The sequence below is a fragment of the Ruditapes philippinarum genome, unplaced genomic scaffold (assembly GCF_026571515.1).
Source record: "Ruditapes philippinarum isolate M1 unplaced genomic scaffold, ASM2657151v2 ctg4705_1_1_1_1, whole genome shotgun sequence".
NCBI lineage: Eukaryota > Metazoa > Mollusca > Bivalvia > Venerida > Veneridae > Ruditapes > Ruditapes philippinarum.
In genome coordinates, this window is record NW_026858467.1 from 14,139 (window position 1) to 33,385 (window position 19,247).

The 19,247-nt window shown below is 31.6% G+C and overlaps 1 protein-coding gene across 1 annotated transcript in view; it reads left to right on the forward strand.

Annotated features, from left to right (window-relative positions):
* Positions 1-424: 424 nt before the first annotated feature.
* LOC132753244 (carcinoembryonic antigen-related cell adhesion molecule 5-like) overlaps positions 425-19,247 on the forward strand; it is a gene marked incomplete at its 3' end in the record, with an annotated part of 47,667 nt that continues 28,844 nt past the window's right edge. Inside the window, exons 1-3 of the mRNA XM_060743682.1 lie at positions 425-566; positions 4,500-4,829; positions 17,399-17,710. Of these exons, the coding sequence (XP_060599665.1) occupies positions 491-566; positions 4,500-4,829; positions 17,399-17,710 (718 nt within the window). The remainder of the gene's footprint in view (positions 567-4,499; positions 4,830-17,398; positions 17,711-19,247) is intronic.

The window sequence follows — 19,247 nt, forward strand, 5'->3', positions numbered from 1 at the left end:
AATCTGTGATAGATTGGCCATGCTTTTTATATGTGTATTTTATAAATGTTTTGGACTATGTAGATATGCATGGATGAGACGTAAATAATAAATATAGCTTGAACATGATATTTTTACTACAACGCAAACATAGTACCACTGTAGTGAAATATTTCCTCGTTGAAAACAAATATATACAAAAGTAAGACAAATAAACAATTTATGTGGAATGCAAATACGTTTCGAGCTCCATACCCCAAGTGTCTGTGGTCAGAGTATATACTGAGAGTATACACTACTAAATATGTATAACAATAGACATTCATCTTTTGAATACACATGACTTTTAAATGTTGATAGGATCTATAAATCTTTCCAACTTGGTTTTACACGACCGATTTAAACTTGTTTACATTATATCAGTAAACCATCAAACATATGAGGTCTAGTACTTCCTCATTCAGTAAAAAGTTATCCTACTTGATATATTCGCTTCGTTTTTGCGTTTGAAATGTTCGATTTATACAGTGAAAAGTGTACAAAAATGTTGATATTTGCTTTAACTATAATGGAAATTATAGTTTATGGTAAGTCCTTTGAACTGTTTTATTTGATATTTGCCATCTTTTAGTTAATATATGCATGCATTTGTTTGTAAAATGAGTATATATACGTTTTATATCAATTTTTTGTAATACATATTTATAAATAAAGTTTACGTATCATTTTGGAAATGTAATTAAATAAAGTGTTTGTGGTAGCGACAGACGCCCTTTATTACGTTTTAATTTACCTGCTCATTGATAAGCTATTTGTGATAATTGTTACATCAGTTAGATACAGTATTTCTTTTGAAATAAGACGCTGAGCTGAAATGAAAAAATATGCTAATTGCTATGATATTTATTTTCATTGAGGACTATATTTATATAAAGTAGAACATTGCAGATAGTCTGCTGATTTTACAAGGTAGAATTTATGTATGAACATAGACCCGGGAAATTTGAGATAAGTACAATATAATCGGACCCAGACCTGGACAAAATTGCTTCCGCTGAAGTAATAATTCCATCAAGTCAGTTTATGAAAAATCATAGGTTTGTAACAAGGCCTCCGTCTTTACTAAAGAGCTATTAGCCATAAGAATGACATATAACATATATGACAATAAATGACAACAATCATGTTGATGTTGCCATTTTCGTATTTCTGTCATCCTAGGTTTCACCGAAATCCACCAATAGTCAGTCGAAACAAAAATTAATACAAGAAATGAAGGCCTGACAACAGGCAAACAGGTTACCACAATATGTTATCCAGCACAAATAAGGACAACTGCTAACGAAAATCATCAGTGGAGCTTAACCGCCAATACAAAAATCACACAAAGTTTAAAAAAATCGTTAAGCAATTACCAGACTTATGCTGGCCCGGGTGGCAAAGACCTATTATATTTGAAAGATTTAGCCGGCTTGTTCTAAGTGTAGAGTGAAATATGATTCAAGTCAAAGACCTACTGGTTGAATGCCAACAATTTAATAATCAACGAAACATTATTTTACAAATGTTTCGGGCAGTAGGATTTGTTTTACAGCAAACAAAATATCTTAGCTTTGTTTGTTTGTTTTGGGTTTTACGTCACTTCGACACAGCATAGGTCATATCGCGAAGTTCAAGCTTTACTGGTAGAGGAAGACCTCAGGTGCCCTTCCGTGCATTTTTTCAGGCAAGAACGGACACCTGAGTAGAACCACCGACGTTCCGTAAGCTAGCTGGATAGCTTCCTCACATGAAAGAATCCAAAGTCCCTATCTTAGCCATCCGAATATCTTCATAAAAATATATCACTCATGTTTTTCTTTATGAATGTTATTCAAACTGGCTGACTTGAACTTAAAATATCAAAACATCTTGGCTAGTTTATAGAGTGGTAAGTACATTTTGAGATGCATTCTAATCTTTAATGGAATTATAGAGATTTCTAAGATTAAGAAAGGACCCGGATTGCATACTTCTGTCAATAAACTCTCTCTCTCTCAAAAACATTATTTCAGATAATGTTTCAGATAATGTTTCAGAAAGACATGTTTGTAACATGCTTCTATATAATTTGATGAAGATAACAGCTAGGAAAACAGAACAGTAATATTTGAATTTGGTTTTCGATTCTAAATGTTTTTATAATCTAAAGAGGTTTTTTTTCCAATGTAATTTTAAGTATGTACACAAATATGTCATACTTGATATATAAAATGAATAATCCATGTCAGTACTGATAAAAGGGTTACAAATCATACAAGGGTTTTCTAAAATGCAATATATATTGTTGCCTCCCTTTACATAAGGTAAATCTATTTCACAGTCAAAAATATTATGTTAGGACTAGCACGGGTGTTTGGGATAGCTGGGTCACTGTGTCATATATAATAAGATTTAAAATGACCGTTTCCTAAATACTTTTTCATCCCTGTCCAAAAGTACTATAACTATATAAATTTAATACAGAAAATAGGAAAATAATTAAATCTATATTTATTCTATGGCGGTACTACGAGAAATCAGATTTTGTGAAAGGGCGACAGCAACTTCTCGAGCCTTTTAGACGGTCATAATAAAAGCCGATCATTCCGATCGGTATGAGGGTGCTTGATTATTAATTAAAAATGAAATGTCGCGATATGTACAATGAATAGCGAACTGCAGAATTTCGCAATGCAAACATTTTCAAATGAAATAAGCTTTTCCGTCAATAAATCGCTTTTTATTTTATTTTTAGTATTTGTATTTATCATTTTGTAGTGGGTTATTATAGTATGTTATTGTTGTACATGTAGTTGATGACCTAAATATTCCGAAAATCTATTTATAGAGGGATGTACTCCTATCGGTAATTCCCGGTCTCTCCTGGTCTAGTTTGACCGGAATTTACTAGTGACCAGCGAATAGTACCACACGTTTATTGTCCGGTCTCTCCCGGTTTTGGAGTATATGTTTGATATTGTTACAGAAAAGAACAAATATTTTACAGATAAATAAGCTTTTTTTCAAAATGAATGTTTGTCACTTAGTATGGTTACAATAATTTATAAACACAGATCAACTCTCAAATTTATTATTATTATTATACATAAACATACAATTCGAAAAAAACAAAACAACAACAACAATAGCGCATGTTTTATTTTATCTATATGAGATAAAAACAATAAATATGAACAATAATTGAAAAAAAGGTACATTTTTATGGTATTAATATGACACTATCAACTTTGAAACATTTTATTTAATTTGTTATTCGTGTTTAGTAAAGATGCAGAGGAATTATTCAAAGTTACAAATTAGATTTTATGAATTATGCAATTGATTGATAATTTAAAAAATGATAAAGAAAAAAACAAATGTACATGTATATGGTTTAAGAATAAAAAATATTTATTATATTATATATTGAAAGATTAACCATTTACTGACTTTTCCAGTTAAGTTTTGACTTATAATTAATCGTCAGTCAATATGACAATTGAATCCTTAAAATAGTAGTAAACGTAAAAACTCAGTATTAAAATAACACAAAAAAGAAAAGAAAACAATATTCATAAAATCTGTATTTTTTTATTAAAATAGATATTACAATTATTGTATAATAAACAATTATGCTCAACATGATCAACATGGTAATATATCCTAAAATAATTATTGTTACTAAGTGTGAACAGATAACTTAAGAGGGGGTCTTCGCTAATAAGGGACAATTACACAAGTGTGGTGTTGATCATGCATTACACATATGGATTATAAATGATTGTATACATGTATATCCGTTGCTATTAATAACCACGATCATAAAGAAATAACAAGTAATATTCTAATTTCTAGCATGCCAATCAAAGTTAATAATGAACAATGTCTTTCGTCGTTTCATTCATAAGTGATATACAATTTCTTGCATTTCTTGCTTGGACGCCCTTTGATGCTTTGCATCAATGCTTTGCATCAATGCTTTTCTTGTGAACATTTATATAATGCACTAATGGGGAAGGATAGGTTATCAAATATACTTCTTTACTTAACAACCCCCAAATAACGATTGAAATAGCATTGTATTAAGATTAAAGTTAAATTATAGAAAATGCCTAGCTGACCATTCTACAAACACTTATTTGATAATAAATCCTTTACCTGACAAGTGTTATTAACATGTCATTTTTAGGAAACAATTTTGCTGATTATCAACTTAATTACATGAATACATGTTTTACTTGACGAACCTGGAAACATATATCGTTTGCTGAGGATGAATGTTTAAACGTGTATTTTAACATCTAAAATAGCTGTATATAATTAAAATTTGTTTGACAAATTAGATTCTAAATATTCATTCTTTCAAGGTAATGATTTTTTTGAATTATTTTATAATTATAGTTTACATAATTATAGTCTTATATTGAATTTTATTACTTACATTTGTTTGTGGATATGTGATGTATCTCAAAATAATACAAATAATCTGACATTTTCAGTCAAATCATGGCCATGTGAATCACCAATCAGAAAAACTTACAGTCGTGTAAACTCTAGTGCTACTCTTCAGTTTACTGCTGACCTGAACGGACTAGATGCACTAGGCAGACCGTTTGAGGTCAAGTTTTATAATGGTACTGGTAAAGCTCGTATAACATTCTATTCAGACAAGGACCCCAGACCATCTCATGGACCAGATGTCAGTATAACAGGAGATTCTGATGGCAATGTTGATTTTACACTGGCTAATGTCCAAGAAAACAATGCTGGAGTTTACATTATGGTCACTCCTGGGTTTGCTACAAAATGTAGCTGTCTGTATATATTAGGTACGTAAAGCTTAACTAAGTTTAGTCAAATCTAAAATTTTGTTACCCGGTAACAAGAGTTCCAAAGTCCGATGCGGCACCAGGTTTCAGTATAACAGGAGATCCTGGTGGCAATGTTGTTGTCACGATGGCTAATTCCCAAAAAAAAACAATTCTAATATTAACATTATGATCAGTACTGGGTTTTCTAGAAAATGTAACTGTAGGTAAAACTAATCTAAATTGTGTCCAATATAAAAATTGTGTGACCAGGTGTCAGTATAACAGCAGATACTGCTGGCAAGGCAGTTGTTACACTGGCCTGGCTAATGGTCAACAAAACAACGCTGGAGTTTACACACTGATTACTATGGAGGCTAATCATTGCAAACAATCCAGCCTTTGAAACTTGACAATGCATACTTCGGTTCTACTTAACAGATTAGTAAAAATCTAATTGTCGATCCGAGAGTTACATACTGCACTGGTATTAAACGTTTTGATTTTCTCGATTTGATAAAATGGAAGCTGTTAACATGCATCTTAGATCAATTCAAAACTGTATTTAGAAAAGTATAACTTCAAATTTGCAACATGCATAGAAATTTAAATAATAAAACGTACACAACACGTTAAATGATGTGCATCATGACCTTGAGAATGTAACTGCATCAGTTGACACTCTCAGGTTGACAACACTACACTTTTTTAACATTCTAGATAACGCGATTAACATTTGTAAACAATTTTGCAACTTCCATATATGGAATTATCACGGAAATAGATGAAAATTAATAGGCGGAGCCAATTTTCACGAAAGAAGAATATGCAGAGAGGTAACTCTTGCTGGTTTAAAAATATTTCAAATTATATAAAACTGTTATAAATTTCACATACATCAACTGCATTACAGTCGACTTCGAATATACTCTGATTTTATTAAAACGTATTCTAGCACAGATATTGAAGTACTGCAAAATTGGTTAATATATATTGTAACAATGTAACAACGTTTATACTGATAATGAGCATAATAATATGCAAAAAAACTAAAATTGGTGAATTAACATAAGGGAATGTTTCCCATATATAAAGAAAAAATCCACTTATATATCTATCGATAGGGTTTTGTGCCTTCAAACGTCAAAACCTTAGTATGCGTATACATGTCTATTACTTTCAGCAAACGATATTAGAATGCGATACATGGGAGTCACTTTTGGCAATACGGATAAAGAGAACTGAACTGTAAGCCTATGCATTCTTTCTTAAGAAAAACACAAATGAACAAGTGTATAACCACGGAACTTTTAAAAGTTTACTATCAATAATTCCTTTGTATAACCAAACACTTGTGAATTTGTCCCATTTTAATGTTGAAATAAATATTCAATGTATCCTAGCATCTCTGCTTACCTCCATGGGGAGATAGTTTGAGTCATAGGATGTAATTTAGCCTTTTATTATTAAATATGTGTACTCTGACGTAGGTTAAGGTCCTTTTTATGCATTGTACTGAATCATTGACAGCTGTAAGATCTGTGTATACATGCTGTCAATCTGATCAAAAGGAGATAACTATACTACACGGAATATTTATAAGTTTTGTAAGTGATGGCTTTCTTTGAGATAAAATAAACAAGGTATACCTAAATTGATAATTAACATACATACCTTTTGACTCATTTAAATATTATTATTGAAATTCTTTTTGTAAAAATGAGAAAATATATCTATAAAGCATGATAAAAATAAAAAAAAGTTATGTACGAAAGGGTACATACAACTTTAGTTTAAATTTTACTTTTGTTTAAAGTGTTTTCTTGTCAAGTCATACGCTAGAATTAGGGTTACTTATGTGAATGTAGTAAATGCTACTACAAGGAAAGACAACAGCCAGAATTTGGTCTGTATTAGTAATAAGTCGTATCAAAATCTCTTTCAGGGCTTGACTTGAAAATTTGAAAGTGGTACGGTAGCAGTTTTACTGTCAATGTTACTCATTCCTATTCAAATTGGAATCCCCGCAGTAAAATTTATTTGTCATTTATTTGTCGTTGAATATAGTCTGATCAATTATGTTTACTTCCTTGAAAATTATCAAACCTCAGACAGTAAGTAACCTTTTGAGTTTTTTTTTCTCTAAGAAATGTGGTATCTACAACGTTTCAAAACTTATATGCCTATAATCATTAAAGTCCGCTTATGTTGATTGAATAAAGGCATAGAATGGCAATCAGTCAAGTGAATTATGTTTGGTGAATAACTAAACATTTAAAGGGTGTGGTAAACGGAAACTACGCCGGTGTATGACCTCGCTGGCGGTAAATACCAAAAATGAGCGGAGATATACGTTTATTTACGATAATGTAGTGGGCGGGAAAATGAGCGGAGCTTATTTAATCTCCTATTGACGAACGTGTACAGCTGGATTATGCTGATTCGAATCAAGATGATTTGACACTGTAAAGCTAAGAGTGTAACTTCTGTTTTTCGGCGTATACAAGAACAATGAGTATTCCGTATGTTATGATGAACACTTGGTATTGTTACCCTCAAAAACCAGTTTTTAGCAAAATGTATTTTGTTGAAATACATGTTAACAATGTTAAATCGGCAAACTCAATCCAAGAATGCAACATTGGAGTTTACATACAAAGAAATACAATTGTATTTTTGTCCGTTAACAAACTAGTCAACTCCGATCAACAAGGCTGGATTTTTGGCAACGAATAACCTCCATAGATTACTGCAGATTTCTCTATAATATGTAACTATACGCATGTATGTATTAGGTAGACTAAACAAATAATGAATTTGGTATCTCGGTAATGTTAACGTTTACAATGTTTAAGTTTAAAAACATCTCTACAACCTTAAATGCGAAGGTGCGAATAAAATAGAGAAAAAAACATAATGATTATGTAAATATTTTTTGAAGACTGACGATAAGTAAGTTGATATATTTTTTTTTCTTTTTTTTTTACATTTTTTTTTTCAAATAGAAAAAGTTTTGTTTTTTTTTAAGTTTTTTTAAAGAGATATTCTATTAACAATGATAGTGTGTGTTTTTTATTTTATCTTTTTTCTCTTTTTTAAGATACACATAAAAATTATTGTAACAAGTAAGAAAATATTTAAATCTCTGTAAATTCGTAATGAAAATATAATGAATCATACAATTAAAAATCCTTTCTTATTTTAAGACCGCCTATAACAATGCATAATAAAAGCTGTTTTGGAATATTAAATAAGTGACAAAATATATTTAATAAAGTATTATTGATAGATACCTACTCTGACCTTTTGTTTGAATAACAATATATTTAACCACAAACATGGACATGTGCTTTTTTGTTAACAAATAGGTTGTGGTGAAATTCTTATTGTATTAATCTGGTAATTAGAATTATACAAGACAGGGATCTATGCAGTACCGACATGTTTGTTTGATTCAGCAGCGTACTAGCATATTATACAATAGGCCATAAATTAATGACATAGGTGGTGGTGTTTGTAGTTGTCACTCCTGATCACAACAGTTAGCCACATTGAATTCACCAGAGCAAAGTCCAACCACCGCATCGTTCTTGGGTAGGCTGTCAAGCAGTTTACCAGTACTAGTTGCATTCACGTTCGCAAGGAACTGACACTTTTGTACATGCCAGAGCAGAGATACAGTGCAAATGAACGTAGAAAGGATTTCGCCAATAGTCTCACTGTCAGTGGGCGGAGTCATAAATACCCGATTGAATGATGATATTTAAGTGCCAATGAAATAGCATACGGGCATTGTTTTTTTTAATTATCCATAAAAAATCATGTATATGGTCATTATTCTTGCGTATCATTTTTTATGTTCAATGACAATGTTCTTATAATTGTAATGTCATATGTTCTAAATTGTTTCAACAAACATATTTTACAATTACTTTTAAGTGTATAAAAGTTCAATAGAGAACAATGAATTAAAATAAAATAAAAATGTGATTTGCGGTGCTTGCATACAGTTAGTGCTACACATTTTGCTTGTTAATAGTATTATTTTTTACTGAGATTTTAGCACAGCTTTTGTATTTAAGGCATATTTCGTTTTCACCTTGCTGAACAATATTGCTGTTGTATGCCGTTTCGACATACACGAACGCGTATAAATTTTATAATGCACATTATATAATTATTTTATCAGTTTCAAGCAACGTTTAAATATTAAATGTCTGCATGTTTTTGTTGCAAATTATTTAAGCATGTATATTTAATACATTTATATTTATGTGTTTGCAGTCGAATGCCTTTTGTTATTGAAAGGTATTGTCTGACTCAATTAAAGCATGCATCTATTGTATACCTTCTTCGCTTATAATGAATACACTAGTGAGCCATTGGATATGATCGGCAGATGACTTTCTGTCGGGGAATATCACATCATATTCAATGGCACGCTAGACAATAATTGTTTTATTATATGAATAGGCTAAGAATCACAAAAAGTACATCCTTATTACATATACTCGGTTCCTATGATATCACGGGTTCTATGATATCACGATATTTACATTTTCTGTGATGCCTAGTAAAAGCAACACACGATGATGCTGATATTTTTAAAACTGGCACACTAAATTCATTTTCACCTGGCAATAAATTTAATATTGTGACTCATGAATGTATTCACGGGAATATGTATTTGATAAAATCATCATATCTGACAACTATTTCCCTTAATTCTATTAAAATATGTTACAATCACATATACTGACATATTTATTGTTCATATAAGTTGAATATTATAGCAAGTTAACTGCTCGAAGTTTTTCACAACTTAACTTGAAGATTTTGACCCATCTATCATTCCATATTTGCGTTTTTTGGGGATTATCGTGATACCATAGTAACCTTCTCTGAAATAACTCACAGTGGCAGACATTGAAAATAGTTTAAAAAATGACATTTTAATTAGATCTTTTGAAATAATTTTTGATGAACATTTTTGGAAAAAGTTCACTTATTAAATAGAAAAATAATCTCATTCACGTATGATTTTCATTTTTGAATATTTTCCTATAAACCTTAAGTACCGTGATATCATAGAAACCCGTGCTAAATGTACAAATTTTGCCTCGTGTTGATGTGACGTAAATCCCAAAACAAACAAACAAAAGCCTCGTGAAGCGCGGGAAAAAAGACGCACGTGCTAGGCGTGCAACGACTACGCGAACGCTGCGCATACAAAAATAATTCAAGTTTTTACTCTTCATTAAACAAAAAAGTTTTACTTTTTCCTAGTTACTGTAGCACAAAAGCGCTGAAAATTATTTCCTTGAACGGCTTTCAGCGTTATTCATTCTTGCCGATGAATGGCTGTCGTTGTTATCATTAAAAAGAGGCGAACGGCTGATGACCTTACTAAAATTTTGATGACACTCCAACTCAAACACACTATCACTTTAACAGAAAAGCATGGAATATTTAATGACGAAATGTTGACGTTTACAAACCGTATGATAAAGGCATTTATTATCATGAGAAAATATAAGTTTTTGTGACTAAAAAATAAAATTGCCGCATCTTATCGGATATTGTGATTTTTTTCAGTCAACATTACGTGAAGTTAAGCTTGAACAGGGCCAGAAATGTGTTAGTATGCTCCTTTGGATGTTGACTATGAATCCATAACATTGATTTACTCGAACACAGTTGGGATATGTTAAAATAGATGAATACTTACCGTCCGTCAATTATGTTTCGTGCGCCGACATGTATATACTGGTACAGCTGTCGACGTTTGAACTGCTGTCTGCCGATTTGATTGTACGGTGTGATTGCGGTGTAGCCTTTAAGTATTATAGTAAAGTAATGATATTAAAATCGATGAATATGCCATAAAGAATAAAAGCAACAGTTTTTTAATTAACAGGCGTAATTAACAGTCTACGGTGTATGATCATTAAATATGAGTCTCAATCTATTTCTAGACTGGGAAAATCAAACTCCGCCAGTGAGTATGATACTAAACCCAGTGAATATGATTTATAAAACGTTCTGTTGGCTACTGTTTGGACCAATGAGATTTCAGCTATATTTAGATCATATAATAATTGCAAATATTTATAAACTGATGGTTTAACATAGTATTTCTTATCAATATATTGTTTTCTTATATTTGAATAACAAGAACATATACAAATAAAATGGTATTCGTCTTCAATGTCATATGAATTTCAAACAAGGCAATATCGCTCATTTCTAGGTTTATGATCATAAGTATATCTACCGGTCTGTATCCTTAAAGGATGTGCTGAGAGAAATAATTTCTTAACGACTTTGGTAAGACATCAAGATACGTTTCATAACATAATTCTGGTTTATAAAACTTATACAAATCCAATATAGTACTCATGTTAGCAGTGTCATACCACTCACGTTTATACGTTTCAATAACATTTGTTTTAAAAACTAAGGGAAAACTTTGTGTTAAGCACATAAACATTATCAAAAATGTCGACGAAGCCGTATTCCACTTACACTTTCTTTATATTATATACCTAGTTATGATAGCCATTGTTACAATTTTTAACAGCTTGGTCATATAAATGTTTTCATAAAATATTATCACTTGATTGTACTTTCAACCAATATTTTATAATCCGCATATATCCATTTATATACAAAGGATAACGACCAAGCTCGCCATACACAAAAGCATTACATGTCGTTTGATTAACATTGAATAATCTATCTATGTCTTTAGACTTTGTTTACCCCCATACTTCAGCCCCATTTCTAATTATAGCGCCAACAAATGAATCAAATAACTGACAAATATATGTGATTTTAAGTCAAAATCCATACACTTATTCAATAATACATTCAGTGCTTTTTAAACTAAACCAACTAAATATTCCTGGTTTAGGTTTAAAAACTACCCGTATAAATAAACACCACACCTAAAAAAATACAATAGCGATCAGTGATCACATGTGTCGCCTCATGATGGCCAATTTCATGTTGGGACAAGTTTTGTGACAGACGGACAGACAGACGGACAGTGCACAACTAGACTTGGTACTGATCATTCCTGTAAAGTTTGGATAAAATTGCACCAGTAGTTAATGACGAGTAGTCCGGACAAGCTTTTGTGTATCTGGTAACACACAGAAAAAAAACACCTTTTTATCAAAGGGCCATAACTCGGCCAAAAATCATTCAACTGGAAAACCCTTGCAATATGCGCAGGGACTTGAGCTACAGATCAATCCTGTAAAATTTCATTGAAATTGCATAAGTGGTATAAGAGAAGTAGTCCGGACAAACTTTAAAAATAAAAAATATTAAAGGGCCATAACTCTAACAAAAATCATTAAACCGGAAAATGCTGACAATATGCACAATTAAACTTGGTACTGACCATTCCTGTAAAGTTTGAATGAAATTGCACCAGTAGTTTATGAGGAGTAGTCCAGACAAGTTTTGTGACGGACGGACAGACGGACGGACGGACGGACGGACGGACAGACAGACGACGGAGAAGTGATCCCTATATGTCGCCACTACTCCGTAGAGGCGACACAAAAATCATTAACTACTTCTATAATGTGGCCGTTATAGTTCCAACGCTCACAAAAGACCGCCTCGTTTTCGAAATACCATATTTCTAGTTTTTTTTTAAAGTATTAACATGTAATTCCTAATAAGTATATAATCTGTCTAAATCGTTTTGTATTTCAGAAGGTGTTTTGCCTATAATGACCATAAAATCAGCAAAAAAAAAGTAACATTTTCACAATATCATCTATATCTTAGCCACATTCAATACCGTTCTGTTATTATTGTTCAAGGTCTTCCACAAACAATGCAAATAACAAATGGGACATTACTTCCCTTTGCCTTAGGTCAACAGAGTAAGAAAAATACTCAGAGAATGAAGAAAAAGACTTAACACACAATTTAACATCACTATACATATCTCTAACACTTCGTAATAATTTACCCTGAATTCCAGATTTAAACATTTTTAACAACATGCCATTACGATATATTGAGTCAAAATATTTCATCATGTCAACAAAAATAACATAAAGGCGTTTATTTTAAAACAAATATTTCTGAACTAAAGACTGCAAAATAAAAATTAGCAAATGTCACGTAACAAATGTCAGTTGCTTCCACTTTTTCCTCGAGTCTATTGACCTTGTCCTCAGTCCTCCTGGCCCTATATTCCAAAGCAACCCATACCTTCTTAAGATCCTTATTGAAGTCTAACACTTTTTCCCAAGCGTCTCTAGGACACCCCAACCTACGCTTAAGTATGCCCATTCTTGCAGTAATACCAAAAGCAAACTTTTTCAAATTTGTTATTACAAAACTCACTAAGCTTTTCAATTATAGGTCTGCAAATTATGTCCCCGCCCGATTTGATGTTGAGGATCATCACAAAACTGTCGATTTGTATCATAAATTGATAATAGACAGTCTCCTCCAGTCGACGGCCTGGAACTACTACTCATTTCCACTTTACGGTCTTTGGAATCTATATAATATATGTATATATAATGTTTTTTTACAAATGTTCCCTCAACAGATTGTATAGTGTTTTTTAAATTCTATTAGTTGATTTAATTAGTCTTTTCAGTTCATATCAATCATGTTTAACCAAAATACCCATCGTCATGAAATCTTTACAGTTCTTATAATTTACGTCATCGTCGGATACCCACGATTGATAAACATGTCACATAACATGCAATCAACCGTGGGTAAAATGAATCGATTTGCGTCGATATACGGCAACAGGTGCGTAAAATATCTACCAATGACATCGCGTTTAACAAATCTATATTCTTCAACAGCGGAGGTAAAAAACCATAAGAAACAAAATGGCAGCGCCCACGGTTAAAAACTGTTGAACGTGTCTTGCTCAAATCAATGGCAAAATCTATCGCAAAATCAGTTGTTTTGCAAGCAGATATCAATCAGAAAGGAAAACTTCACGCTGTTACAGTAAATTATGTATACTTTCTTGCTGGAAATCGTTTAATTTTTCGATGTTCAACTTTTCACAATCTGAATTTAACGTGTCGTCTATGGTTGTCGCCATAAATGTAATACCGAACGTCGTACAGAACGAGCGTTTTGATTGGTTTTTAATCGCCTAATGAAATCGTGAGGCAGCCAATGCCTTTGACACACCTTTAATCGACTGAATATCGGCAAAAAATCCCACGGCTGATAAATGTTAATGGTTCGGCCGTGGGTATCCGACGTATAATCAAGATACTAACCTACTACTAGACGGTTTGCTCCATTGACGGTATTAATAATTCATCTATATTTTATTCAATAAAGTCCCTTTCAACATTTAAGAAATTGATACAAATATATAATTATCATTTAGTCTTTTCAATTTATATCAATTATGTTTACCATGAGACGGTCTCCACCAATCGACAGCCTTCGGTGGTCTTTGAAGACCAGGGACCGTCGAAGACCGGATACCGTCAATTAGTATCCCCGGTATTCATATTATATATTATTCGTTTTTGCACTGGACCAACTAGTTAAGGATAATGCAAAAAAAACATCATCATTGTAAATGTATTCATACAGAAAACATAAGTTTTAGCGTCAGTTTGTAATACTTACCTGAGTAAAAAAGAACAATTAAAAATACCTTGTTCCATAGGACGCATTTTTATCTCTACTTCGCGGTTGTGTCACCTGCATGTTACGAACACTTGTTTTCTGTTTATGTCTATACAGTGCATGTACAGTTTACATATTTAACTCATTCGCAAGCTCGTCACTGAAATGTTATTTTTTAAACGACGTTAAATAGTGAAAAACAGAATCCCTAAAGACAGCCCAACACGACAAAATTATAAAATGTTGCAGGCTCGGTTTGATTGAGCCTGTTCATGGACGGTACTAAAGTCATTTAAATGCTCTTGGCGTCTTCTTAATAACTGTCAATGAGTTCTCGAGACTCCTGGAATATTTATTTTCATACCACATCATAAACAAAATCCTGTCTTTAAAGACAATAATAAAATAACCTCTATGTACTACTGACCAATTAATTTTCTTTTTACATCTTTTAAATGTCAACATAATATTGTTTTCATCTGAAATCTTTCGATTTCTTTTTAAAGTTTTACACAACCTATTTTATTTTCCGTGTATGTATATTTAACTCTTAAACTATTTTCCATAACTTTTGATTATAAAATGTTACTTTTTATAAATCTATTATTTTATTATTTACCTTTTCAGTATACAAAAAATAAATATAAACCAAAAAGAAACAAAAAAGAAGAAACACGAAATCTATTGACGAAAATAAAACTTTTTTCCCATATTTAATCATGTAAAACACTATACCGCCATATCGCACTTTCGTATTGTCGCCATCTATTCCGTAAGGTAAGATATACAAGATTCTGTGTCCACGCGTTTTATGTATAGCCAAAGTGATTTAAGACTGCTGATGTATAGCGGAAAATGAAATTAGCCGTGAAATATTTATACGGAGCAGAGTTGGAGTATTTATTCGCTGTTTATCTGTGTTGTTTTGGGTCTCGGGCCACTGTAGATTTTGAGTTTCAACGGAATGAATTGCAACTTTTTTGACTGCCTGTCTATTGCAGATGGGATGATTTCTTTATAGATTTGCAACTTTATGTCATTATGTTCTTAACAAAATGTGTTATCTTTTTCCAGGTTGTGTAGTTTGGTATCAGAATTATTACACGTATTGCTTGTAGGACATTGACGACATGAACTTGAAATTAACTGTGGAGTGCTACCCTGGATTACGTGGATTTTTTTGAAGAGAATATTTCAACGGCTACACCGTCAGTAATTACCGACTTGTACGGAAATATTGGTTCCAGGCCAGATGTAAAAATTTAAATTTCAAATGTAATTTCGTATTCGTGTTATTGCAGTTCATATTCGTCTTGGTGCATTCGTTTAGATTTTATTTCAGTGTTATGTAACCCACTTTGTATTCTTAAAGGACGTTCAAGATCGTTCAAGTTAAACTTAATTATTCAAATTGAAAAGGAAAAAGTATGCAACATAATATCTAATCACGTTGTTTAAACAAGAAGTAGAAACAAATGATCCTTACATTCTGCAGTATCAAAATACAAATGTTTAACTGTCAATTAAAAAATGGCAATTAAACTTGTTTAAATCAATTTAAATTTATATGATTATAAATAAGAATTTAATGAATACGAATAAAACTTAGATAAATAGAAATTGAAAGATAAACAGCGAATAAATACCCATATTCTGCTCTATATAAATATTTCACGGCTAATTTCATTTTCATCTATACGTCAGCAGTTTCTCGGTGTTGAGCTTAAATCACTTTGGCTATATATAAAACGCGTGGACACAGAATCTTGTATATGTTTTTACCTGGCCAGCAATCGTTTTTTTATTTAATCGAATTTACTTATTACCTTTAAGAAATATAAAAGCGCGAGGTACACCAAGCATCAAATATGACACTACCTTAGATATTTATAAGAACCTAAATGTGAATAGTACAAGGAACGTCAATGTAGTTGGATATTCGAATAACCAACTACCTACTAGCTGGTTTTGGTTATTCAAAATCCCCAGCTACCTACTAGTGGTAGTCGCAGCAGGGGCAACAGAAGTAGTAGTAGCAAGTAGTACCAGTAGTAGCGGTAGTAGCAGTAGTAGCACAAGCAGTTACAGCAGAAGCATCAGTAGGAGTAGCAGTAGGAAAAAGGGTATCAAAAGCAGGAGCACTAGAAGCAATAGCAAAAACAAAAGTAGTATCGACGGTCTTTCTGGCCGTAGCAGCAGTTGTGGTAGGAGGAGAAGTGTATCCGTTGTTGTACCAGTAGTTAAAGCAGTGGTTCTTGGAATAGTGCATCGAGCAGAAGCAGCAGAATCAGTATCAGTTTTATCAGTTTTATAAGTAGATAAAGCTGTAGCAGTATTAAAAGCTGCAGTAACAGCGAACGTCTGTTATTTTCAACTTAATAATCTTTTCATAGCTCTTTAGTGATATTTCGTTTTTTTCACAATTATTTTATAGCGGGCTTTATTTTTTACATGTAGACCTATAGATAATATCAAAATGAAATTTTTTTCTGGCCCTTATTTACATCTAGAATACAATTATCTAAAATTGTTCCATTCATAGCTTTTATTACAAAGCTTTTTTTAGTTTTAATGTATGAATTATGATCTTAATTTAGAAAAGAAACAAGAGGAGAAATACAATCTTATTGTGCAGTTTTTTGTACTCATATATAGCATGAAAGTTAATTTTCAAAAACACAAGACATGAATTTTTCTTATTTCTTTTAGACTTTTATTTATATCAAGTTGCGTAAAGTGTAATGATACTGCATCTTATTGTGTGTCATGCGCTATTTCTTATGTAACTGTAAATATAGCTCTTAAACTAAAGGCCAGAACTAAAATAATGCTTTGATTATTAATTTATCATTTTTATCAACAGTTATACCTTAATTTAAGATGTATTTCTATCTTTCGATGATTCTCATAGAGTACGAAGTTGTTATATTGGATCATATTAATTTCAGGAACACCAAGAAAGCCCACAGTAACAGTTAATAAAACACCATCAGTAGGAGAGAGTGTAACATTAACATGTAGTAGTACATCAACAACCACACCAAGTAACCACAGTCTCAGTCTGACATACTCTTGGAGAGTTGACAACACAGATAATCCAGGTGGAGCCAAGTATACATACACTCCTAGTAAGGATAAGCTTACTGTAAACAACATTGTAAAGGAGGATGCCAATAAACAGTTTACATGTACAGCTAAAGAAGATGTCACTGGTGGATATACATCTAGTAGAAGTGATACATCCTCATTTGTTGTTTATTGTAAGTTTTTCTTATGTCACTTATACTATACCACAAACTGAAGTGATATATTCTCATTTGATATTTATTGAAAAATTATCTTATGTCACTTTTACTATACAACAAACAAAAGTGATCGACTCACATTTAATGTTTGTATTGTACTTGCATATGTCAGAAGTGATACATTATCATTTGATGTTTATTGTAAGTATATCTTATGTCACTTATACTATACAACAAACAGAAGTGATACATTCTCATTTGATGTTAACTGTAAGTATATCTTATGTCACTTATACTATTCAACAAGCAAAAGTGGTACTTTCTCATTTGATGTTTACTATAAGTTAATCGTATGTCACTTATACTATACCACAAACTGAAGTGATACATTCTCAGTTGATGTTTGTTGTAAGTATGTTATGTCCCTTATTCTAAACAACAAACATAATGTTTCATTCACATTTAATGTCTAATGTAAGTACATCTTATGCCACTTATACTATACAACAAACAGAAATGATACATTCTCATTTGATGTTTATAGTAAGTATATCCTATGTCACAACGAACAGAAGTGATACATGCTCATTTCATGCCTAAAGTTAGTATATCGTATGTTACTTAATCAATACAACAAACTGAAGTGATTCATTCTCTTTTGATATCTATTGTAAGTATTTCCTATTTCACTTATACTATACAACAAGAAGAAGTGATACATTCTCGTTTGATGTTTTTTGTAGGATTATCTCATGTCACTTATACTATACATTGTAAATATACCCTCTGTCACTTATACCCGACAGCAAACAAAAGTGATACATTCTTATTTCATGCCTATTGTTAGTATATCGTATTTTTCTCAAACAATACAACATACAAAAGTGATTCATTCTCATTTGATATTTATTGTAAGTACATACTTTCACTTATACTATACAACAAACAGAAGTGATACATTCTCATTTGATGTATATTGTAAGTTTATCTTATATCACTTATACTATATCACTTATACTATACAACAAACAAAAGTGATACATTCTCATTTGTAAGTTTAACAGTTTGCGATGGAAGTTTCATTCATCAGTTGTTTTGCAATCATTGATACTAGACATTTTGATTTTATTATATTGTGACGATTGTTCTATTCTGCCTAGATTCTTTTATGATATTTAGTGGTTTTATACCTAATTGCCGAAAAGTTAAATTGTTAACAAATATGTAATCTTGTGTTTAAATGTATTGTTTAATCTTTGATAAATAATGAAAAAAAATACATAAAAACTAAATGAATAAATTTAACAACTTATTCGTAGCAATAATTTGATATAACGGGCATATTTTTATTATTTCTAAAATATCAGAACAATTCGTCCTTAAAATCATTCGAACTCAATGCCATTCGTACCAATATTCGACCCATTATCAATATCTCTTGGATGCTTGATTTCTTCAACTTCAGTAAACGATCATTAAATATAACTACATTATTGGGTATAAATAGAGCTCAAAGCTGCGGACGATCAGTCTCTGTCCAGCTGCCGAAGTG